Here is a 26,318-nt window from a genome sequence, read left to right on the forward strand (position 1 = left end):
TAAAAACTGATCTGGTCTTCATAAAAGAGAGATAAATTACCCACTCTTCAGCAAGAGGGGGGTGCATCTAGGTCTCTTTTCTGTAGTAATTGAAATCCATACTTTTGTTTGGGAGATTATGGCACTGCAAAGGGAGTTAGAAATGGGGGATGGTTCTTCTTAATTATTCATTAGTGTTACAAATAATTAGTGTTTGGAATACTGTTCCTACCTTGTTAACAGTTTCCCATGCCATCTTCATCCTGTAGGAGTCTTAGCAATGCCCACACAGATTGAACTGATTAGTAAATTGACCAACTTTCTCAGAACCAATAGTGTGGATGAAGGCTGGGTAATCTGGCCTCTGGTCTGGAAAGCATTTCTCTCCTTCTTGGGAATTGGAATACTGCTACTACCACCAAGTGCATCATGTGTCTGTTTACCTAATACCAATAATATGTAGAAAAGATGACAATGTAGAATTTACAAAAGGGAGGGAGGAATAAAAGATCACAGCACTCAGACTTCTTTCTTTAAGGCTTAAAGGGCCAGCACTTTATTCTGGTTACAAATGTCCACCTTATCACTCGTTTCTAGAAAGATGAGCTCTCACTAACCCTCCTTGGTAGAGATACTAGAGGGAGGGGTCCAGCTCAAATTACCCTCTGCAATGACCTTCACTTACTTCCAGGAGGTGTCACCCTCCCATAGGGGTACTTGGAGCTGTCTACTCAATGAGTTTCATAGGTGGGAAAGGTTGAACCCCTGGTCTTCCTAATGCCTCTGCAAGAAACAAATGCAATAGCATTGGCTGCCCAATGTGCAGGCCCAGCAGGTTAAAATTGGAAAAAGGAATTGGGGTAAGGACTAGGCAGTGATATATTAGAAAAGTACTTCTAGATGAAGAGCAGCAGTTTCCTGGTTCCTGGTCTGCCTTTTCCTTCTGCACAAGTTTTAAAATATGTTCCTTTTCCTGACAGCATTTACAATTTCCTAATTTTGAGCTCTTCCTGGTGACCAAATTCATGTTTACTCAACTAAAGTCTTCTTGGTTGCAAGTTTTAGGCATGAGGCTCCCTGAAGTACAGGGTACAGCTGCCTCATAATAAAAGGCATGGAAAAAGACAAAGTGGGGGGGAGGTATGGGGTAACGTGATAGTAGGAGAGAGCTTTAGTTAACAGCCAAGAGTTCAAAGCTCTTGTTGCAAGTTCTCATTCTGCCGCTTTTCATGTTTAAGGACATTTCTCTTGCACATAGATTCCTACCATATTTTAATACTCTAACTTCCCCATGTGAAGGCCAGTTCTTCTGTTTGTCCACCTACTGTTCTGGGGACTGAGAAATTTGGAGCTTGGGATTCCTGGAAGCCTCTGTAAAATCACCAACATAGCAGCCCTGGCCACCTGAGATCCTAGAAGTCAAATAGGGAAGGATATAAGGGGAGGGGCTTGTAGGGTAGTTTTCTTCATGTTCTCAAGAGTTTTCAAACTCCTGAGCAATCTCTTACTTCTGTCGCATTGTTTTCTCTCTTTATGAAATTTCTGGTGCTCATACTTCTTCCTATTGCTTTTGTTTTCTGATGCTGAATAGCACCTAGGGATGGCCTCCTAAATTCTTCTAGGTAGGGACATTTGAGATAAAAGGTTCTCTAAAGTCTCCGTAAAAGCAATAATAAAGCAACCCTAATAACTTTACCCAGCAGGTAAGAGAAGGAAAGAAAAAGAGGGAGGATTAAGGTTAGTTTCAGATTCTGGTCTATTTTATACTTCTGTCCCATTTTTTCCCTAAGAAATTTCTCTTACCTACAGCCTTTACCTGGGTCATACTGCTTGAAAATCTTGAACAACAACTAACACTTGGACCTAGTCACCTGCATTACTCGAGGATAGGACATTTGAATCATGGGGTTGCTGAAGGATCCATAAAGACCTTAATGCAACAGCTCTGGTTACCCAAGACCCACAGTGGAAAAGGGTGTCATATGAATCATAGGAGAAGGAATTCGGACAAAATTATAAACGTTTTTAGGCTTCTGGCCATTAATCCCCTGCAGTCTCATTTCTCTTCCATTTGCAGGGGTCCTCAAACTTTTTAAAGTGGGGGCCAGATCACGGTCCCTCAGAGAGCTGGAGGGCCGGACTATATGAACTACTAATTCCTACTGTAACACCTCGGCTGCGCTCACTGCCCAAAAAACCTGGCGGGCCGGATCAGACTCCTCTGCGGGTCGCGTGTGGCCCGCGGGCCGTAGTTTGAAGACCCCTGATTTATAGTTTTCATAATTGTTTTTTATTGTTCATATTCTCTAGTTAGAGACTATTTTTTTTTTTACCTTCCCTATAGATATTTGCACGCGGGGCACCCTAAAGCCTCAGAGCCAGCTGGACCTCAGATTATACCTCCTGGAACAATCATCTTCCATTGGTCCTTGTTGATGAGAAAAAAGTTTTTAATTTCTCTCCCTCTCTGTCAGGAATACTCAGAGGAGGAGGCTACAACTCAGTCAGCTGTGATCACTTTCAAGATACTTCTGCAAACAGGCCCCAGATATATCCTACTCAGGATTCTCTCTGCACCATAAGCCCAGCCTCTAGCCTCCTCCCTGCAACCTTCACATAGGATTAAGAAAAAGCAAATCCAAATAATCAAAGCAGAAATTATCTCATATGTTGTATAGTCAAATGCTCCTCAAAGAGCACTCTAAGCAATCTATGTTAGAGTCACTTGGGGTGCTAGTTTAAAAATGCAGATTAATGGAACCTATGGAATCAACATCTTGGAGGGGAGGCAATACACAATAATTTTTATTTTAAAATATATCCCCAACTAAAAATTAAACATACACTGACTGAAATAAAAAGAAGTATACAGAGTCCCAACAGAAGGCTAGAGGAACACAAGAATCAAGTCAAAGATTTGAAATACAAAGAAGCAAAAAACAATCAGAAAAGCAAAAAGAAAAAAGAATCCAAAAATTTGAAGATAGTGTAAGGAGCCTCTGGGACAACTTCAAGCATACCAACATCAGAATTATGGGGGTCCCAGAAGAAGAGAGAGCAAAATACTGCAAACCTATTTGAAGAAATAATGACTGAAAACTTCCCCCACCTGCTGAAAGAAATAGACTTACAAGTCCAGGAAGCACTGAGAACCCCAAACAAAAGCAATCCAAGGAGGACCACACCAAGACACATCATAATTAAAATGCCAAGAGCAAAAGACAAAGAGAATTTTAAAAGCAGCAAGAGAAAAACAGTTAATTACCTACAAGGGAGAACCCATTTAATTGTTAGCTGATTTCTCAACAGAAACTATGTAGGCCAGAGGGGAGTGGCAAGAAATATTTAAAGTGATGAATAGTAAGAACCTATTGTACAACCAAGATTACTCTACCCAGCAAAGTTATCATTCAGAATTGAAGGCCAGATAAAGAACTTCACAGATAAGAAAAAGCTAAAGGAGTTCACCACCAAATCAGTATTATATGGAATGCTGAAAGGTATCCTTAAGAAGAGGAAGAAGAAGAAAAAGGTAAAGATAAAAATTATGAACAACAAAACATATCTATCAACAAGTGAATCTAAAAATCAAGTGAATTAAAAATCCGAGGAACAGAATAAACTGGAAAATAGAATAGAATCAGAGGCATAGAAAGAGAGTGGACTGATAATTCTCAGGGGGAAAGGTGTGTGTGTGGGGGTGTGGGAAGAGACAGGACAAAAATCGTACACCTATGGATGAGGAAAGTTGGGGGGGAGGTAAGGGCAGAGGGTGGAGGGGGAACCTGGTGGAGGGGAGCTATGGGGCGGGGGGAGAGGAGAAACAATTGTAATAATCTGAACAATAAAGATTTATTAAATTAAAAAAAACTTATAGCAGAAACAACATTATCTTGAAAACCAAGTTTTAGATTAAAGTCAGGCTTTTTGAGAAAAAAGGTTTTTGAGTTTCAAAATTCTGAAGTATACAAGAAAAATATGAAGTTTATTCCACACTCAATTAAATGGAAAGCAGATAGATAAAAATCCAGACTAACTACCCTTGGATAAAAGTTGAGGAAGAGAGAAGTAAAAAAGAAGTCAGACATGGCTCTCTAAATGGGGGAGGGATGATGGGATTCCTAGCTTTTTGAGGACCCCGGGGTAGAAACACTTCCCAGAGTATAGCATAGAGATGATGAATCTAAGAGAATAGCCCACATTTGGTTTAGTGCTGGTGAGATAGAATAGTAATGGCCACATGAGGTCTCTAGGAAAAGTCTGAGTGTCCCCAGACTGGTAGAAGGAGAGAAACTGACTCTTCCGCAGCCATATAATGGTAGCAGAGAAGGAGGGAGGGAAGATAGGAGGAAGGGAGAAAAAGAGAGAGAGAGAGAGAGAGAGAGAGAGAGAGAGAGAGAGAGAGAGAGAGAGAGAGAGAGGATGAATGAATGAAAATACATGTGTTAGAATAAATACAGGGTTAGGCCCACAGAGGTCTTGTGGCCTGGATGTGGGGATGCTGAGGATTTGGATCCTTACATCTCAGATATACTAATATGGAGGGGAAAGACTACTTAATATCTAAGCAGTGGATATCTGGAAGTGATTATGATGGTCTGGGGTTATATGGCTTCCCCTAATGCCATAACACCATACAAACTTCCTAGAACTTAGATGTCATCCTAGTGAGGATGGAGTGAAAAATCCTGAAATGACTAGGAAATTACTAAATTTGCCTGAATTTATCTTATTTATCTTTCCTGCCATGTGGCAGAAATGGGGGTGGTGGTGCCAGTTATGTTGTTGCAAAATGGAGTTAGTCACCTGTGAATATCATAAAGCCATATTCTAAGAAGACAGGAATATGACATAGTAAAGGCATGAATCATTAGGGGCTTTTGGACTACGAAATCTTTTTAATGATTAACCTTAAGATTTCTTATAGTCTGACTTGGAAAAATTTCCTAATTAGTTCTAATGTATTTTTTCAGCCCTCGGGTACTACAGTTTAGCAAGTATCCTTGGGTCATATAAAGAATGGAGGACTTATAGATTTCACTAGTGACCACTGAGAGGAAAATAGGCCAAAAATATGAGAGTCACTCTTGGTTCTTCCCTTTTGCTCACAAATGTTATTCGAACCATCAACAATTTCTGTGACTTTACTTCCAAATTACATCATAAATCTGACCACGTTACACAATTTTTATCACTATAAATCAGTTATATATGAAGAATTCCATTCTTCAGCCACACTGGTCTTTTCCTATTTTTTAAACATATCAGCATTGTTTCTACCCCCAGAACCTTGACACTTGTTATTTATTTTGTTTGGAACTCTTCCATCAGATTTCCACATGGCTACCTCTTCTTGTTATTCAGGTCTCTAATAAAATGTTACCTCCTTAAAGAGGCTTTCCCTCTCAAACTTCTAGTTAAAACAGTGCTCTCGCCCTAGCTGGTTTGGCTCAGTGAATAGTGCATCAGCCTATGGACCAAAAGGTCCCAGGTTCAATTCTGTTCAAGGGCATATGCTCGGGGTGTGCAAGAGGCAACCGATCAATGATTCTCTCTCATCATTGATGTTTCTATCCCTCTCTCTCCCTCTCTCTTTCTCTCTGAAATCAATAAAAAAACATTAAAAACAAACAAAAGAAACAGTGCTCTCTAACTTTGTCATTATTATAATATCTTATTGGCATCCGAAATTATTTTATACATGTATTTGTTTACATGTTGATTATTTGTCTCCTTTTAACAGAATGCCAGCTCTTTGAAGGAAGAAATTCTGTCATGTTTCCCCTATTGTAGCTCTGGTACTTAACTTGGTATGTTAGATATGAATATTTATTTACCTACATGAATATGTTATTTAATTAAAAGTGTAGAAAATGAATATGACCACAGGACAGTACCTAGTAGTGTTTTTGAAAAACAAAACAAAACTCATATCAATATTATGCTTGGGTAAATTGCCTTTTCCTTTCAAAGTGGACTGCACCAAGCATTCCAGTTAATTGAATGTTCTTATTAAGTTTCAGTAAATTTAAATTTTACTTGATCCTTATGGTCAAGTTTTTAGATTTCTGCATGGCAATGAAGAAGAATCCTATATCATAAAAGGCTATTATGCAAATTGACCAAATGTCTGATTGACCAGTTGCTATGATGTGCATTAACCAATAAGGGGCAGGCACTCAATGCAGGAGCTGCCTCCTGGTGGTCAATGTGCTCCCACAGAGGAAGTGCTGCTTAGCCAGAAGCTGGGCTCACAGGCTGGTGAGTGCAGTGGCAGTGGCAGGAGCCTCTCCTGCCCCTAGGGCAGTGCTAAGGATGTAAAACTGCCAGCTTAGGCTTGCTTGGACATCCTTTGAGGGTTTCTGGACTGCAAGAGGGTGCAGGCTAGGCTGAGGGACCCCCCTGAGTGCACGAATTTTGTGCACTGGGCCTCTAGTTGTAAATAATTAACTTGCTCAAGCTTGTCAGGCGAACATAAGGAAAGTTTAATTGAACAGATGGGCCCTATTCCTCTAACTGGAAGGCTATTAGGTGATTTGACTTTGTCGGATAAGAAAGTGAGATCCTGAGATGAGTTCCTCTAGGGAAGAGAGTGACAGCATTCTCACAAAGGTTTGAAAATTCTGTTATTTACCTTGGTGTTGTCTGAGAGGGTTGGCAGCCTCAAAGAGAATAAAAACTTAACCCCCTTAGGCTTTCTAGGTTGTGAAATGCTCTCTGTAAGCAAGTAGGTTACCTGGGAGGATTAACAGAGATGGGCTAATGAAATCCATATGGTTGGTTAGTTCTTGGCAGATGGCCTGCATGCCACTTTAGAAGCACCTAAAGTTTCTAGATGGCCTTCAAGAGTAGCTCTAAGTTTTGCATGTTGAAATTGTTGAACCTGCAGGCCACAACAAATGGCTATAGATGGACTGACTGACTAGGAGATGAGGTAAGAAGAATAAAGGAGGATATAAATGAACTTCCTCTCTCCTCCAAAGCCAGAAAACACCCCCACCTCTCTTTCACTGAACCAGCAGAGATTATTTTATTTTATTTTATTTTTTAGTATTACTCCTCCCTCACAACTCCACAGAGCTTTGTCTGACAGTTTATGTTTTAATTGCGCTATTGCGAGGCTCTTTTCCTAAAGTCTGCTGGGATTTGAAGCCTTTATGTTTTCAAAGAACTTTCTATGATGTAATCCTCTTACCAGTCCTATAAAGAAGATAGAATAGAGAGTATTCCCCTTAACAGATGAGGAAACAGACCAAATGCCTCTTACCCCAGGAAAAACAAGAAAGCCATCATTGGTTGTTGAATAGAAATAATTTTCATGTTCTTTCCAGTTTTATCCACACTGTGACATAACGCTTGGCATATCAGAAACTTTAACAACTCTAAAGTTTCCACCAAAAAACTACTAAAACTGACAAATAAATTCAGTAAATTGACAGGGTACAGAAATTGATTGCATTTTAATATGCCAATAATGAATTATCAGAAAGAGAACCTAGGAAAACAAACGCATTTACAGTTACATAAAAGAACAACACTAAAAGCACACACACCTAGGGCTCTGGTCAGTGTGCTCAGTTTGTTGAGTGTCATTCTGTGCACTGAAAGTTTGTTGCTTTGATTCCTGGTCACAGCACATACCCAGATTGTAGGCTCAGTCCCCAGTTGGGGTATGTACGACAGGTAGCAGATCAATGTTTCTCTCTCACATTGATGTTGTTCTCTCTCTCTCTCTCTCTCTCTCTCTCTCTCTCTCTCTCTCTCTCTCTCTCTCTCTCTCTCTTTCTCTATTCTTTCCTCTCTCTGAAATCAATATAAACCATAAAAAACAGCTAGGAATAAATGTAACCAATGAGGTAAAAGAACTGTACTCAGAAGATTATAAGACACTGAAGAAAGAAATTGAAGAAGTCATAAATAAATGGAACATATATGTGCTCATAGATAGGAAGAATTAGCATCATTAAAGTTTCCATATTACCCAAAACAATCTATAGATTCAATGCAATTCCTATCAAAATACCAATGGCATTTTTCACAAAAATATCTAAAATTACACATGGAACCACAAAAGACCCCCAAATAGCCTCAGCAAAGGAAATCATCAACAAAATTAAAAGACAACCAACTGAATGGAAGAAAATATTCATCAATGATACATCTTGATGACAAGGTTAGTAACCAAAATTTATTAAAAAACCTCATACAGCTCAACACCAAAAACCACACAAACAATACAATTTAAAAATGGTCAAAGGACCTGAAAAAAACTTCTCCAAAGAGGATATACAGATGGCCAAAAGACATAGGAAAAGATGTTCAACTAATCATCAGAGAAATGCAAATGAAAACCACAATGAGATATCATCTCACAACTGTCAGAATGGCTATCATCAATAAATCAACAAACAACAAGTGTTGGTGAGGATTTGGAAAAAAAGGAACCTTTGCACTACTGTTGGGAATACAGATTGTTGCAGCCACTATGAAAGCAGAATGGAGTTTCCTCAAGAAAGTAAAAATGGAATTGCATTATGACCCAGCAATTTCACTTCTGGGTATATATCCAATGAAGTCCAAAATACTAATTTGAAAAGATATATGCGACCCTATATTTATTGCATCATTATTTACAATAGCCAAGCTATCAAAACAACCCAAGTGATCATCAATAGATGAGTAGATTAAAAATTGGTGGAACATATATACGATGGAATATAATTCAGCCATGAAAAATTGATAATCTTAGTATTTTCGACCACGTGGGTAGATCTAGAGGGTATTATGCTAAGTGAAATAAGGCAGAAAAAGACAAATGCCATGTGATTTCACTTTGATATTGAATGTAAAGAACAAAATAAATGAATAAACAAAACAAGAACAGACATAGATGCAGAGAACAAATTCATGGTTGCTAGAGGGAATGGGAGTTGGAGGGCTGAGTGAAAAAGGTGAAGGGGTTGAAAAGCACAAATTGGTAGTTATAAAATAGTCATTGGGATGTAAAATACAGCATAGGAAATGTAGTCAATAATATTGTAATGACTATGCTAGGTGGGTACTTGAAATATTGAGGGACCATTTTGTGAAGTACATGATTATTTAACCACTATGCTGTACATCTGAAACTAATCTAGACTAATAAAAGAAAAACAACCATCACTTCACTACACCCACCAGCCAGTCAGGAAAAAGTATTCAAATTAACCCAACAAAGATGATGGCAGCCACGGAGTTGGAGTGAGCAGAGGCTCGTATTGCCCCTGGCGATAGAGGAAGCCAAATTCCCCCCCCCTCCCCCCTCTGCCCGCCCAGGCTGGCCCTGGCCTTTTCTCAAGGCTACAAAGTTTCAATTATAGAAGATAAATAAATCCCAGATACCTGCTTCCAGTGGGCTGTGGCCTCCACTCAAGGAGGTGCTAAGGGGAAAAAAAACCAAAAAAACCCCCACACACACAGAAAAGAAAAAAAGGAGGGGCTTGGAGCTTGGGTTGCCAGAGGGCACGGCCAGCCTGAAAGCAGCCCTCAGACCCTCACCCAGGCTGGCCACACCCCACAGGGTCAGGTTTCCCACTGGGGGGCTTGGCCAGCCTGCAAACAGCCATCAGCTCAGCTCCTCACCCAGGCTGGCCAGGTACCCCAGTGGAACCCCCATCCTTCAGGGAAAACTAGCTGGCCCCTACCTGTGCACCAGGCCTCTATTTATATTAATAAAAAGGTAATATGCTAATTAGACTGGGAGACCTACCAGGAGACCTTCCAGACATTCTTTTGGACAAAACCATGGTGGCGGGCTGAGGTAGAGGTGGTTAGAAGCTATAAGAGGAGGGAAGTTGTGGGTATTCAGGCCAAAATGGGACGGAAGTGGTGGGTGATCAGACTGGTGGGGGGCCAGGCCATTGGGGGTAAGCAGACCAGCAGGGGAGCCAGTTGGGGATGAGCAGGATATCAGTGGGGGTCAGTTGGAGGTGATCAGGACAGTGGCGGGGGGGGAAGTTTGGAGTGAGCAGGCCAGCAGGGGGACAGTTGGGGGCAAGCAGTTCCTTTCTGGGCCAACAGTTCTTTTGCGTCCCAATTTCAATGCCAGATAGTTCCTTATGTGTACATGCCAGCCATGATATTTCAGATCTGGTTGGTGGTAATGCAGGTCCGCCCGTCTCTGGTTTGGTCCTGGGCATAGTTCAGGGGTAAGGGATGTCTGTTGTGTATATAGCTCAGTTGTAATAAAGCTTTAAGGTCATGTCAAAATGTCAATATACTCAGCATAGGTACATTTGTGGTGAGATTTTCCTCCTTTTCCCATATTATTAAAAAGCCCTGTAATAGATAACCAATATAAAATGCTTGTGTGTGTGTATGTATGTGTGTGTATAAGAGAGATTCTGAATGTTTAAGCAGTATCTGAATACTTTTAGTAGGGACTACTTCCCAAATCACTTTGGGAGGGCTCTTCTTTTTGCTGCCTGAATTAAAAAAAAATAAAGTGACCAATGAAAACAGTAACAGTTAAAGTCTAGTGTCGAAACAAAAACATTCTCCATGAGTAATTCATCTGTGCTTCCTGGGGCTTACAATGCTGCAACTCAGAAGACAGGACAGCCCCCTTGATGGTCTCCAGACAAAGTTTAATTATTCTGTCCTGTCTAGGGCCCCAGAGTGCCACTCCTCCCCTTTTATGTTTGTTTTCTTAAGCTGGTTTAAATTAGTATTAAACATTTCATATAAAAACAACAACAACCTTCTTTTATCCCCTGAACTATCTTTAGCGAGGATAAGTATGTGAAAAAGAAATCAAGCATTGTAGTTGTTTTCTAATATTTCTAGGGGTTTGAAGGCAGGGATAATTTTGGAATTGCTTTTTCTCCCAGTGATACTTTTTAACACAAATCTGCATCAGGTTAAATTTCCAAAACCTAGTAGAGAATGATTATTTCAGTGCAGCTTTCCAAATCATAGTGGCATTTCTCTGGGCAATGACAATAAAGCTGTCGATTTGTTTTGTACCCTGCCGTGCCTCCATTTTTTGGTTGGCACATTTAGTTTTGGAGCTGCTGTCTAAGGAAATCAGTTTTCAAGTTAAGAGCGTTGTTGGTAATATTTCAGATGTCTCTTTCATCTGTTCCCTCCCTCCCTGCCTTTCCTGTAGGAACAGGTCCCTCTGTGCCAATGACTTTATGTGATTTTTTATGATAAGAGCTAAGGATAGCTCAGAAAATGAGAGAAACAAAGGAATCATTTAAAAAATACCATCATTTTAATGGTCGCCTTACCCAGGATGAGTAAAAATGTCTGCAGGGCAATTATAAAGGAATTTTATTTTATTTATTTCTCTTTCTTAGTGGAATAACTAGAGGGCTGGCCCCAGGCTGTTTTATGATATTGCTATTTGATCCCTGTGGTTTTAGTATGGAGTGAAAATGGAAGAAATGAGCTCATGTAATGTTTGTAAATGTTGCATCTGATCTTGTTTTATCCTCTAAAGTTCAGAAAGCATGTAATCAAAGGTTCCCAAGTTTTTATGTGTGAAGGAGTTACTGTTCTTAAACTTGCCTTGAGTTTATTGAAGGTTGAGAGGGAAGTGACATGCTATGGCAGTTCAGTCCCTAAGAAATGATGTGTTCTTGCTGGCTGTCTTCTCTGATCTACGGGGCTCAAGGAGGGTGGAGTGGAGGATACAAAGAGGACAAGTGGCTTAGAGACCAATTGGTTAGGCCCCCAGTATTATATGAATACTAAGCTTACGCTTTGTTAGTTTTATGTAACATTTTAGTGCAAGTAGACTAAAGAGTTGAATTTTCTATACTTCTCACTTCCACTCTTAGATCATCAACCTTTGTGTGCTGCCCTGAAGAACTTTCCTACAGAGTCCCAATGCTGTCACCAGCAACCAATTGGGGAAAAAGAAAAAGTGGCATGTGCTGGAATTAGAAAATTCTTTGCACTTCCTTATATAACTAGAAATATCCACCTCCTTCTCTAGTTAGATTTTCAAAACAGCTCCATTTCCATACAAATTATTCATTGGCTGTAAAGGTCACTAGGAATTTGTGAGATTAGAAACTGCAAGCCAATTAGAATAGCTTTGTTCAGAATTAAATGTTGATTCAAATGGATTCCAGTAATGCAATGCTCTTTAATGAAACCATCATTTCATGGATTAGTAGATGCTTTCTTGGTTTTTGAGAATGACACAAAGTGCATGGGGGATGGGATCTGGCCATGGGGACAATGACTATTTGGTCACACTCTCAAGCCTTTGTACTAATAAATCTTCCCAGAGAGACTCTTTTGCCTGCAATAAGAATGAATGCTTTTGAAAGCTTAATAGGAATTGATGCCACCTATTGATTACCATTTAAAGCACATCTTCCTAATTTCTAATCATTGTTAAAGGAAAAGTGCTTTCCAGTGGAACAAGTATGTCTTATCAGAAGGTCTAAGTCTGGTGTCTTGATTGCCTAAGTGGTCAATTTCTTCATATAGCAACTTGAAGCTTATTGGATGGTGAATGCAAGCTCTGTTGAAGTTGATACCAAACCAGATTTCCATGGAGCAGATTATGTGCTGACTACTCAGTGGATGGAAATCCTTGGCTTTCTACCCTGAAATGTGCGAGTGATTTCATGGGGACAGGGAATTATCCCCATAGAAGTTTCTGGGACTGCCATAATAGTGAGGGTCAAGACCCTTAGTTCCAGAGGGTCTTTGTATTATTGTGATGCTGCCGATATTGGGCCTCTCTCCATGGTTGGAGATTATGACCTACTCAGTCAACAGTGGTAGAAGTGTAAAGGGTATTCAGAGCCGATGAGAATTCTGGAAGATTTTCAGAACTAACCTTTTTTTCTTCAGGGAATGAAAAACAGTTTTTAGTTAATTGCCATAATTATAAGAAACACACTCCATCTGGTTTTCCATAAAGTAATTGGACCAACCTCATGATAATACATGTAAAAATATATTTATTTGTGATTTCTTAAAACAAACTGGTTTATAACCAACATCTGTTTACTCTGGACCTTTGAGAAAAAGCCAGTAACTATACCTGCCATCCAATAACTTGATTATTGGTTGGCTAGAGTGACTAAATGCTTCCTCTCTACCTACTACACAGGTGGCTTCTGGATCATAGCTACAACCAGTTGCAGTGATTACAGTAGTGGGCAGTGGTAACATGTAAAATGGGTTCATTTCTTTTTTAAATGTTGTTTTATTGATTCAGAGAGGAAGGGAGAGGAAGAGAGAGATAGAAATATCAATGATGAGAGAGAATCACTGATTGGCTGCTTCCTGCAGGCCCTGCACTGGGGATCGAACCCACAACACGGGCATGTGCCCTGACCATGAATTGAACTGTAACTTCCTGGTTCTTAGGTCAACGCTCAACCACTGAGCCCTGCTGGCAGGGATAGAATGGTTTCATTTTCTAATCAACCACCATATTTTCCTGATTGGGGTAACTGAAAAAATATTTAAGTTCTTAAACAGTCCATTGGTAGCCTTTCTTATAGTCCAGTTGCTACAGAACAAAGATCTTGATAATTTATGTAAAAGTGGTTTGTCTATCACATTATCCTTCTATAAATTTTCTGCCTCCATCTCCTTTAATCTTTTCTCTTGATAGTGTTTATATAACTTTTTCTAGTGAACAATTTACTGTTTCCTCACCAAGAGTTGGCCTCCAGGAAGGGAGTTAGAGGGGAAAATAAGTCTTCTCATTAAATTTAAGAACAATTATTAGCTTCCCTGAAAATTGAACTATCAGCATGTCCATGAATACTTGAAACAACTGTAATACATTTCAATAGAAAACCAATGTATAAAAAAGAATAGGTAATTTTATAGTCCTATCACTGCTTTTGTAAAAGCTAGAAAGGAGAATATATATTACATAGTTCAATACCCTCATTATTCAAGGAAGGGAACTGAGGCTGACAGAAGTTAAATGACTTGCCCAAGGACAAACAATCACTTGGTGGCAGGGTTGAGATTCAAACCTGGCAGTTCAAGCTAGAGCTCTTGGCATGCCACTTATGTCACACACAAGTCTTAGTTCTAAAGGACATTGAATTAAGTCAGCAACCAGTGAGTTGATAACATTCACGCTCTTTCCTAACCCTCCCTTAAAAACACTGTGAATTTGCCTTTGTGAGAAGATGATACAATAAAAATCAGCAGGCCCAATTAAAGTAAAGCACTTACTCTGAAAAATTCTTTTGTTGATCCAGAGTCCAGGGTCCCATATGCAATTTCAGTCTGCTTAGCTAAGTCTTCAGCACTCTCTATAGGAGAAACCATCCTCTCCACAGTCAGGAAAGCAGCGAGATTGGCAGTATAGGAAGAAATTATGATCAGGGTGAAGAACCACCAAACCCCTCCAACAATGCGCCCAGAGAGTGACCTACAAAATGAAACAAAGACAAATCCAGACCCAGAGGGGCCAGATTTCAGTTTAAGTAATCCTTATCTTTATTTCTGAAAAGAAGACTGGTTTCAGTGTAGTTGGTGATGGAGGAAAGTAAATGATGTCAAGGAATTAACACATCAAACAAAAGTAGTACATTAATAACAACCATCCATGTTATGATGGCATATAATGATACATGCATAATGGTCTTTAGGCCTATATGAGTTCAAAGTAGGTGTTTTTTTTTTTAATTGTAGGAAAATATCTTCTTTTACCAGCTCCAACTTACATGTAATAATTGTACTTATTGGATCTTACTCCTGTGAGCTTTGCTGGGGCACCCATACCTGTGGAAGTCTGTATCATTTCCTTTAAGGCAAGTGATTCTAAGCTTTGTCTGCACAGTAGAATCACCTAAGATCTTTTAAAAAAATCTTATGCTCAGGCCCACCCTGGATCAGTTAACTCAGAACCTGGGATATCAGACCCAGACATATGTATTTTTTTATTTTTTTATTTTATTTTTTTAAATATATTTTATTGATTTTTTACAGAGAGGAAGGGAGAGAGATAGAGAGCTAGAAACGTCGATGAGAGAGAAACACCGACCAGCTGCCTCTTGCACACCCCCTACCGGGGATGTGCCCGCAACCAACGTACATGCCCCTAACCGGAATTGAACCCGAGACCTTTCAGTCCGCAGACCGACGCTCTACCACTGAGCCAAACCGGTTTCGGCACATATGTATTTTTTTAAAGCTTGCCAGGTGATTGCAATGTGCAGCCAAGGTTGAGAACCATTGATATGAGGCAATGGCATGGGGAAAAAAAGCCACAAATGTTTACATAATTGAAGAGAAATGGATAAGTGCTGGTAAATATTATTCACTTTGAGTTTAATAAGTCTAATGGAAACATGGTCATTTTGTGGAGTTGGTCACCCATGAGGCAAGGAGCCATAAGATGGAGCTAGTGGGGTTTAGGAGCTTAGCTCCAGGGATCAAAACTTTTCTCTTTTACTGACTAAGCCTTTACAACGGAGACACCTCAAGTGAAGTAGGAAACTACCTGCACAATAGGATTTGAGAGGTACTTTAAGGTTTGTCTCATCCCCTCACTCTCATAACCAACCAAATAAAACCACTTTCACTGACCTACCACAGAAATTCTTCACGAGATTTCATCAAAATGTTACAAAATAGTCATGGGATGGTAAAATACAGCATAGGAAATGTAATCTATAATAATCTATAATAATAAATGCATAATATGCTAATTAGACCAGACAGCAGAAAATCCTTCCTGACAAAGCCACAGAGGCTGCCAGAGCTGAGGGCAGGCGACCTTAGTGGCCAGGGGCAGCAGCTGCAGTGGCGGGTGATGAGGCGGTGCCTTCCCCTGATCATCCTGGTCACCTCCTGCAGAGGGAGGCCAGACTGCGGCTTAGGCCTGCTTGAGGAGGAAATCCCCTGAGGACTCCCAGACTGTGAGAAGGGGCAGGCCGGGCTGAGGGGACCACCCCCCCCCCCCGGCCCCCGTACATGACTTTTCATATACCAGGCCTCTAGTCAATAACATAGTAATAATTCTGTATGGATTGTGTCAAGGGAACACTAGACATATTGGGGGATCACTTTTTAAGTTATATAAATGTCTAACCACTATGCTGCATACCTGAAACTAATATAATATTGAATGTCAAATGTAATTGAAAAATAAAAAAGTAGCACTTAACTTCAACACCACTTATTATCACATTATTTTGGATTAGTCTGACCAATTAGAAAATGGGACAAAAGCCGAAACTGGTTTGGCTCAGTGGATAGAGCGTCAGCTTGGGGACTGAAAGGTCCCAGGGCATGTACCTTGGTTGCGGGCACATCCCTAGTAGAAGGTATGCAAGAGGCAGCTGATCGATGATTCTCTCTCATCGATGTTTCTAACTTTCCCTCTCTGTAAAAAATCAATAAAATATATTAAAAAAAGAAAAGAAAATGGGACAGAAGCTGGGTAAGTTTTAATAAGAGAAAATTTTGTTCTTCAATGTAACTTGGGGTGTTTGTTAAAATGAAGATTCAGAATATCTGAGTACTCAAGAATCATCACTTTAAAAAATTATTTTTCAGTTAGAGTTGACATACAATATTGTATTAGTTTCAGGTGTACAGGATAGAGATTAGACATTTATATACCTTGTGAAGTGATCATTATAATAAGTCTAGTACCATCTGACACCATACATAGTTACTATAATATTATTGACTAAATGCCCATTGTAGGAAGATTCCTGCAATAGAGTTTCCTGCTGTGGTTGCTGCCCCACTTGCTTTCCTCCCTTCTCCCTGCCCCGCCTGCTTTCCTCCCTTCATATTTTTGATTATATTATATATGCTGTACTTTACTTTCCTGTGACTAATTTTGTAACTGGCAGTTTGTATTTTTTAATCCTCTTCACCTTTTCCACCCATTCCCCCATCCCTTAAGCATCACTGGTGATTGCAGTGGTCTGGAAACTCAAATGAGAAATATTGTTCTTCAATATTAGTGATTCTTAACTCTGCCTGCACAAGAATATCATTTGGGGAGCTGGAAATAAAATAAAGCAAAAGAACAAACAAACAACAACAACCAAACAAACAAACATGCCTAGACTCCACCCCAGACCAATTAAATCAGAATCCCTGGGGGTTGTACCTCAGCAGCAGTATTGTTATAAAGCTCTGGTGCAGCCAGGATTGCAAGTCATAGACTTACACCATGAATGCTACTCAGGGCCAGGGTCTGTGGGAAGTTATGCTCAGTGATGGGTAATGGCTTGTACTGAGAAAACTACATCTCCTTCACAATGGGCTGAAGGCTGGCTTTGTCTGCAGAAATTAAAATCTGGCTGATAGGTTTTATGAAAAATTGCCACATTATCCTTAGGATAGTTCTGCTCTGTGGCAGAGTTTCATTCTGGTTAGGATATGTTCTCTCATGCCCAGAAAAGCTCACAGAAAAAGAACACCCTCTGTCATAAAGTCAAGAATAGGCGTAGGAGCCTGGAACATCTCCAGGCTCGTGGGAAGAGGGCAGCTCTGGGCTGAAAGCTGGCAAATCAAGTTCTTCTTTGTTTGTATTTGCACTTTACCACTTTGAAGGAAATTTGAATTTCTTTGTCCCAAGATAACCTTTTATTATTCTCTGGAAAATTCAGGTTTTTTTTTTTTTTTTTTTTTTTTTTTTTTTTTTTTTTTTTTTTTTTTTTTTTTTTTAGATTTTTACACTCTGATAAAATAATTTTGGTGTTTTGATAGGGTTCTTTCTTTATTAACTGTAACAAAACTACTTGATCTTTAAAAGTCTATAATTCCTATTTGTTCTTGGATGCCTTAAACAGCCCTTATTTTTTAAAAAATTTCTGAACATAATCACATTTAGCTTTTCAGATGTGAAAATTTGCTTTGCAACACATTTTTTCTAACTAATAGTTGTACTCTCTTAAGATTTCAATTGGGAATATTTTATTTTTAATTAAAAGATGTGAAAACATCTGGATGAGTGAGAATATGTCACACTTCCAGAGCCTAAAAGTTTATAAAACATTTTAATTATGAATTTGGACCATTCACAGTCCTTCTTCATTGTTGCTGTATACATTTAATTTATTCTTGACTGATCTGAAATAATTTAATGTATAAAAGATTAATGCTTCAAAGCATCTGTAGTAATAAGGTAATAAAAATGATAACAATAATAACACTTATTGAACATTTCCTATGTGACAGACTCTGTTTTAATTGCTTTATATGTGTCAACTCTTTTAATGCTCTATCCTTACGATTAGGTACTGCTTTACAGGTAAGATTATAGTGGTATTTTACATATAAAGAAATTGACTCACAGAGAGGAGAAATAGGAAATAATCTATACTTACACAACAGGAAAGAAAGGCCCAAATTTTTGTAGTAGATAATACTCATATTTTATACCAAAAAATCCAGAATGGTGTGCAAATTATAGAAGATGCAAGTTTTCTACAAACACTGAGAAATATAATTGCAGGAAAACCAAACATGTTTGGATTATTGCTTATTATTTGTTGTTTATTTGGAATGAAACTGTAAACATCATTCTAATTTGGAATGATGGGGTCTTACTGAGACCAAGGAGAAAACTGATTTTGAAGTATCTCCAGACTCATGGTTTGGTATGGAAAAAGGTATATTCTGCTGCTGCAAATACTAATAGCTTTTTATGCATGTTTACTTGAAATGTGGAGAACATGGTAATTTATGGAAATTACACTTGTGCCATTCTATTGAGGCTAATTGACTATGGCTGTGCCTGTATGATATAAAATTAGTCCTGCACATCATAATCTGGCTATTTTGGCCCCCTTAATAGCTGACTCAGACAATAATTTACTTAATCAGTATGACTTAGGTGATATTGACTATTGGCATGACTGAAAATGCAGATGCAAAATGATCATTTTTGTGGCCTCTTGTCTACATGGCAATTGACTTGGGCAATTACAGGGTTATGCTATACCTGTAAGTATGAACAATTTTAGTAAATATCCACATAGAAATGGTATACTAATATACACAAGCATAAACATGGATAGAAAAAAGAGCTTTCTTAGAATCAATCAGTGTTAAATTCTCAAGCTTGATTCAATATTTCCCCCTCAAGACAATAGTATCTTTGACAAGAGTATTGGTGAAATTTCTACCACTTGCTTTCCTTATATGGTATGATGACTAAATCCTTTCACTGAGAAAAGGTGCAGTGGAACTCATGGGGAAGTAACTCTATAAGAATTTTTATGTATCCCTTTTTTCATTAGTGAAACTATAGCAATTTAAATCCACATTTCACATAGAAGCTATATAAAAAGTGACTGATGGGTCAGCCTCATCACATATTTTAAAAGACCTATTAAAGTAAGACATGACTTTATAGTTGAGTAAAAAGACATGTAATTTTTCAGTATCTCCCCTTCCATAATGCAGCTTCAAAATGTTTAACATTCATTTCAAATAACTTAAAAAATTTTTATTGAATTTATTGGGGTGACACTGGTTAATAAAATTGTATAGGTTTCAGGTGTGCAATTCTATTGTATTGTGTGCTTACCACCCCAAGTCAACTCTCCTTCCATCATCATATATCCCCCTTTTACCCTCTTCTACCTCCCACCACCCGACTTTCTCTCTTGTAATCACCATATTGTTGTCTGTATTTATGAGTTTTATTCTCTGCTTAACACCTTAACCTTTTTAACCCAGTTCCCCCAAACCCCATTTCCTCTGACAACTGTCAGTTTGTTCTCTATGAGTCTGTTTCTATATTGTTTGTTAGTTAATTTTGTTCCTTAGATTCCACATATAAGTGAAATCGTAAGGTACTTGTCTTTCTCTGATTGGCTTAGTTCACTTAGCATAATACTCTCCTGGTCCACCCATGATGTCACAAAAGGTAAAATTTCCTTCACTTTTATGGCTGAGTAGTATTCCATTGTGTAAATGTACCACAGATTTTTTATCCACTCAACTACTGATGGACACTTCGGCTGCTTCCAAATCTTGGCTATTGTAAATAATGCTGCAATAAACATATGGATGCATATATTCTTTCAAATTAATGTTTCAGGGTTCTACTTTGCTGAGATTTTAAAAAAATTATAAATGGATGCTGGATTATGCTTTTTCTGCATTTATTGATATGGTTTTTATCTTTCATTTTGTTTATGTGGTGTATCATGTTTGTTGATTTGTAGACATTATAACAACCTTGCATCCCCCAAATAAATCCTACTTGATCGTGGTGTATAACTTTCTTTATATATTGCTTGACCCAGATTTGGTAATTGTTGAAGATTTTAGCATCTATGTTCTTCAGGGATATTGGCCTATAATTTTCTTTCTTTGCCATGTTGGCCTTGTAAAATGAGCTTGGGAGTCTTCCCTCCTATTAAACTTTTTGGAATAGTTTGAGAAGGATAGATGTTAATTTGTTAATTGTTCTTTAAATATTTGATAAAACTCACGTGTGAAGTCATCTGGTCTAGGACCCTCCCTCCCTTTTTTTTTTTACATCTTCAATTTCATTCTTTGTAATCTGTCTATTCAGATTATCTGATTCTTCCTGATTCAGTTTTAGAAGATTGAATGTTTCTTGGATTTTATATATTTTACCCAGATTGCCCAATTTGCTAGCATATATTTGTTCATAATGTTCTTTCAATCCTTTGTATTTCTGTTGTGTCACTTGTTACTTCTCGTCTTTCATTTCTGATTCTATTTACTTGGTTCTCTTTGTTTTTTGATGAGTCTGGCTAAAGGTTCATCAGTCTTGTTTATCTTTTCAAAGAACCGGCTCTTGGTTTCAATGATCATTTGTATTATAATTTTAGACTCTATTTTGTTTATTTCTGCTCTGATCTTTATTATTTTATTTCTTCTACTTACTTTAGGATTTACTTATTCTTTTTCTAGTTCCTTTAAGTATAAAGTTAGATTGTTTACTTGAGATTTTTCTTATTTCTTGAGATAGGCCTGTAATGCTGTGAATTTCCCTTTTAAGACTGTTTTCACTGCTTTCAATTTTGGGTTGATGTGTTCTCATTTTCATTTGTTTCAAGGTAGTTTTTGATTTCTTTCTTGATCTCATTGTTAATTCATTCATTATTTAGTAACATTTTATTTAGCCTACATGTCTTTGTGTGTTTTTCAGTTTTTTTTCCCTTGTGATTGATTTCTAGTTTCATACCAATCTGGCCAGAGAAGATGCTTGATATGATTTCAACTTTCTTAAATTTATTGAGACTTGTCTTGTATTCTAACATGTGGTCTATCCTAGAAAATGTTCCATGTGCACTTGAAAAGAATGTATATTCTGCTGCTTTGGGCTGAAATGCTCTGAAGATAGTTAAATCCATCTGATCTAGTGTGTCATTTAGGCTGCAGTTTCTTTGTTGATTTTTTGTCTGGAAGATCTATCCATTAATGTCCATGGGGTGTTAAAATCCCCTTCTATGACTATATTACTTTTAATTTTTCCCTTTATGTCCATAAAGATTTTCTTTACATATTTAGGTGCTCCTATATTGGGTGAATAATGGGTGCATAAATGTTTACAAGGCTTATATCCTCTTGTTGCATTGCTCTGTTTATCATTATAAGGTGTAGTTCATTTTAAAGTCTATTTTTTTCTGATATAAGTAGTACTACCCCATTTTTTGTTGCACAAAACAGATTTTGAGGTTAGCATAATGAAATGACTACAATACTGAACATTTAGTATTTATAAAAATGCATTTTAAAGAGAAAATCATACATTTTGAAGAAATGTAAGAGGTATGAAGTTAATGAAAGTAAATTAGCAACAAGAGAAAAACAGACATTAAAAATAAAGCAAAATAATGTACAATGCTGTTGTTATCTGTAATAATAAGAAAATACAGTTTCTTAGTTAATAGTGAAGTGTATTTTATAACCTATGAAATGATAATAAAAGTGATGGTGATTATGGGTGGAGGAGTGTGGGTTGAGGTGGAAGAGGGCATAGAGGGGATAAGTGGTGATGGCAAAAATAAAATAAAAACAAAAAAATAATAAAAAAGTAAGCTATGTGCTATAACCTTCATCTTGTAATTAAATTTTGAAATTAGCACTTTATTGGCTTTACAAGATAATGAGCTTGAATTACAAACCACTTCTCTTTTGCACAACCTATCATTCCTTTCTCCCTCCTTTTTTCTTTCAAAGTCTGCATCATTTCCATATTCCATTTAATACTGTGTCTACGACAGATTGCTCAAAAATGTGCAGAATCAATCTTTGGCTTTTATAGTCTTCTCTGATGGGAATAAGTAACCATCTCCCAAAGACTGAAAACTATAGCTTTCAGTCAGAAAAGTTATGAAATTTTTGTATATAAAAATCCTGCTATTATATCATTAATTTATTACCACATCACTACTGCTTTGAAGTGAATTTGTAGTTCAATGAAGACACTGGTTATACATCAGAAAAGGAAAAGATATTGCTTACCATGGAGTAAAAATATCCTGTTGTCTTTGACCCCATTTATTTTATATCTTTCATGTATTTTATTATTCTGTACATGCTTTTCATTTTAGAGAAGGGTCTATGTGTCAGCTAACCTGGACAAACCCTCCTCTCTGTTCTTCAAAATATTTGATATCTTGAAAACTTAACAGGAGATAAAAAAAAAAACTTAACAGGTTACTATCTCTGACAGCCTTTGGAAAAATCTGTATACCACAATCAGGTTCTGGTAGTGTGTTCTCCCCATTTTCTCTGCTGTATTTTCCCCAACTCTCATATCTTCCAACTTGGCCAGCCCTCAGATGTCTCTGCAGCTCTGAAGAAAGTCAGCAGGGGGAGCATTTGTCTGGAAGGACTTGGACTTTAGACAGCTTAGCAGTTCTATCAAAGTTTTATAAATGAAATATACTTCAGATTTTAAAAATTGCAACCTCCTACCAATATCAATAAGACATCATGGAATAATATAATCAAACTATTTGCTATTGGTGTAATACTTAAGGAAAGCACTATATGTGTTCAAGATGGAGTGCTGTTAGTGATTTACCATCAGAAATCTATTTGGCATTGACCAACATGTCATCTGTATTTCTATAGAGTTTTAGGAACTAAAATTCAAATGCAATATTAACTATTAGTATTTGTGAAAATAGGATAGTTAAGAGCAGCCAGTTGAAAAATGATAATAGCTAACATTTATTGAGAACCTACATGAGGAACTGCCTCAAGTTACACAACTGTTAAGCAGATTGTGAATCTAGTGAGACTATTTCCAGCACCCACATATTTAATCATTATGCTCTCAGTCTGGATTATACCCACTATCTATCTCTCCACTCCTCCACCCACTCAGGGGAAGGGAATGTAATATCCTCAGATGTAAAAACATTGCAGAAAAATATGCACTGCTCTTGTATCTATAATAATAAGAAACTAGAATTTCTTAGTTAATAATGAAATATATTAACTATACTGACTTCCCCTTCCCTCCAGTAAATTAGTTCATGTGTAGATATAACCTCAGCTTATTACATTGTTTACCCTTTCTAAAGGTAATTCAGACTCCAGCTGAATTGTTCACCCTATGAGGTGGTTGAAAATATCAAGCCTAATACTGACTAACCCAAGTTTCTAGGTTACTTTCAATATCTTTGTTTGATGGAAATAGAATGATGCTCAGATTTCCTAGACACATGCTCAGCATCATTTTAAATACTCATTGCCTAGTTTCTTTGACAACAAGGGCAAAGGCAGAGTTTCATTAGAGTTTGGGGGAGTGGAAAACAGCTCTGGTGCATGAACATGAAAGAAAAGAATGGAACAAGAGATGCACCTTGAGATCAGCAATGATAGGCAGTATATGATAGTGGAAACAATTATACTGCTGGCTCTTAAAATCTCCATGACATTGGGTTCATTACATTATCTCTCGGGTATGGTTCCTTTGTCTCTGATATAAGAAATGCAGCATGACATGGAAGTGTTTTGGAATTGGAGTTAGGTTTGAATACTGGCTTTGCTGTTTATTAGATGTGTGCCTGGCACGTTAACCTGAGCATCACCTCCTTCAATTTAAAAATAAGTATAATGTCTACCCTATGACAGTGTTTTGAGGATTAATATCCACATGATAACCCAGGTAAAGTACTCATACATAGTAGAGTTCAGTGAAGGTTGTTGTCCCTGTGCCTTCAGCAAATGGAAGCAGTTGGGTTCATTTATCTCTGACATCTTTTCATGTCATAATATTTAATCACTTTACTTTAAAGCTGTTTCTTATAGTTCCTTGAATTGCTTCAGTTTTGAGAAAAGTAAAAGTATAATGCATGCCCACATTCTGGACTCACTGGAGTGTTTGCATTCTAAGTGTGGCCATTAAACAAATAAAGTATAATACTGGTATTTGCAATTAAGGCAACAATGAATCTTAGAGCACAACTATGTTATTATAAGGAATTTCTAAAAGTGCTAATAAAGAAGCGTATTTCAGTGGGGTTTGCTGTTATACAATTGAGTGCAAATATAATATATAACCAATAGAGCTCTCAAGACAAGGGGAAACATGTTTCCCCCTTACTAGAAGTATAACATGCTAAGAAGTATAACATTTTTATCAAGAAACTTAAAGATATAATTGCTTTCAAAGGGCAAAAAAGACTGTATTGAAGGAGAAATCACCCATATGGTAGAAATTATGGCGCTCAGAAAGGTAATAATTTATTATTCAAAAGAACAATAAGGATAATACTTCTTACTCTAGACCAGTGTTATTCCATAGGCTGTGTGCTCCATTGAGTTTCTATCAGCATTAAAAGAGAATAGAAAACATCAAAGTGCATGGTACACTGTTAGGGTAATGTCTGGTGACACTTTTGTTATATACACATATGTGTACTGAGTCATGATGGAAAATTTCGTACTGAGGGCTATGGTTAAGAAATTTGAAAACCATTGCTCTGTATGACAGTATCTAGTGGAGTATAAATTTGACATATTTCAATGCCTCACAAGAGCCACAGCTTAAATTCTGTTACAAAAAAATTGTTGAGCTTATAATTTTCAGGTGATCATCTTTAAACCTCACTTAACAAAGCAATATGCATAAATACTTCTAAAAACAAATGACTTTTTAAGAGACCTGTGTAAATATGCAAAGTAGTATGCAGTACTCCAGTGGGGATATCACAAATTTAGTTTTGAAAATTCACTTATAGAAACTGATAAAATCTCCAGCCTTAATGACTTTAGCATTGTCTCAACACAGATTACCAGCCATGTTAAAGATCATTCAATTATGGGATCATTCAGAAACCCTGGTTTCTTAAAGTTAATGTTTAAAAAAATAGGAAAGCCAACTAGCAAAACAAATGTACTCCCAGGTGATATCACAGAATGACACACATTCTAAACACAAATGAAATAGAGAGTAAAATAATTTGGAGAATCTGACCAAACAGATTAAGGGTGGCAAAAAAGTATGACTACAAATGGCTTACCTCACCACGTTATGCTGAAAACCTGTTGAAGATGGTTACCAGGTGAATTATACTGCAAAACTTCATTTGAAATGTTTTGTGATCCAAGTGAATAATCTCAAAATGAGGTATACTTTAAAAACCTATACAGATCATGCATTATAGAAATCTATACTTGAAAACTATATAATCTTATTAACAAATGTCACCCCAATAAATTTAATAAAAAATTAAAAACTGGTTAGGTGATTTCCTGAGTCCTTATATTCTAAATAAAAATTCCTAAATATTTGTGTAATTGATTCTGGTCAGTATTTGGATACATGTTCAATTTTACCAAAGCTGCAACATTTTATTTTAGAGCAAAGCATTTTATTCTGATTATAAAGATGCTATATTTGCTTCTGATATTTTATCATTATGAATTAGCTACCATTTTTGTTTAGGTGAGTTAACGCTTAAACTAAGTGGGTGAGTCCAGGACATTCACAATATTTTCAATAGTTTTACTGAGATAACATTTGCATATCATAAAAATTCACCACTGTAAATGTACAAATAGTAATTTTAGTAAATTTAGAGTTGTGTAAACATCACCATAATTGTTTTTGGAACATTTATTCCCCAAAGTTCCCTTATACTCATTTGTAATTAATCCTGACAAGGCTGGGACTAGGGTAAGGCAAGTGGGGCATTTGTCCCATGCACAAAATTTAAAGGGGGTGCAAAAATATCATCAATCAAGATAAATAGCACTTCAATGGAATATTTAAAAAAACAAAATTAATGCAAAACTAACCAAAAGCCAACATTTTAAATAAAAACTGAATCTGTCCCCTGAACTTTCTCTATTCAGTCTCACTTGCCTCACCCTAATTCTGCTCCTAATTAGCCTCTCTC

The 26,318-nt window shown here is 37.4% G+C and overlaps 1 protein-coding gene across 6 annotated transcripts in view; it reads right to left on the reverse strand.

Annotated features, from left to right (window-relative positions):
* The window catches only part of GRIA3 (glutamate ionotropic receptor AMPA type subunit 3), a 332,083-nt gene that overhangs the window by 45,695 nt on the left and 260,070 nt on the right, over positions 1-26,318 (reverse strand). For all 6 annotated transcript variants that reach the window (XR_014793766.1, XR_014793767.1, XR_014793768.1 and 3 more), the window contains exon 12: positions 14,182-14,380. Coding sequence is in view for 3 of the 6 variants with exons in the window: in XM_084870792.1 (XP_084726918.1) it covers positions 14,182-14,380 (199 nt within the window). In the remaining 3 variants the exon portion in view is untranslated. The remainder of the gene's footprint in view (positions 1-14,181; positions 14,381-26,318) is intronic.

This window comes from Pipistrellus hanaki (genome assembly GCF_964339955.1).
Source record: "Pipistrellus hanaki genome assembly, chromosome: X".
NCBI classification, from domain to species: domain Eukaryota; kingdom Metazoa; phylum Chordata; class Mammalia; order Chiroptera; family Vespertilionidae; genus Pipistrellus; species Pipistrellus hanaki.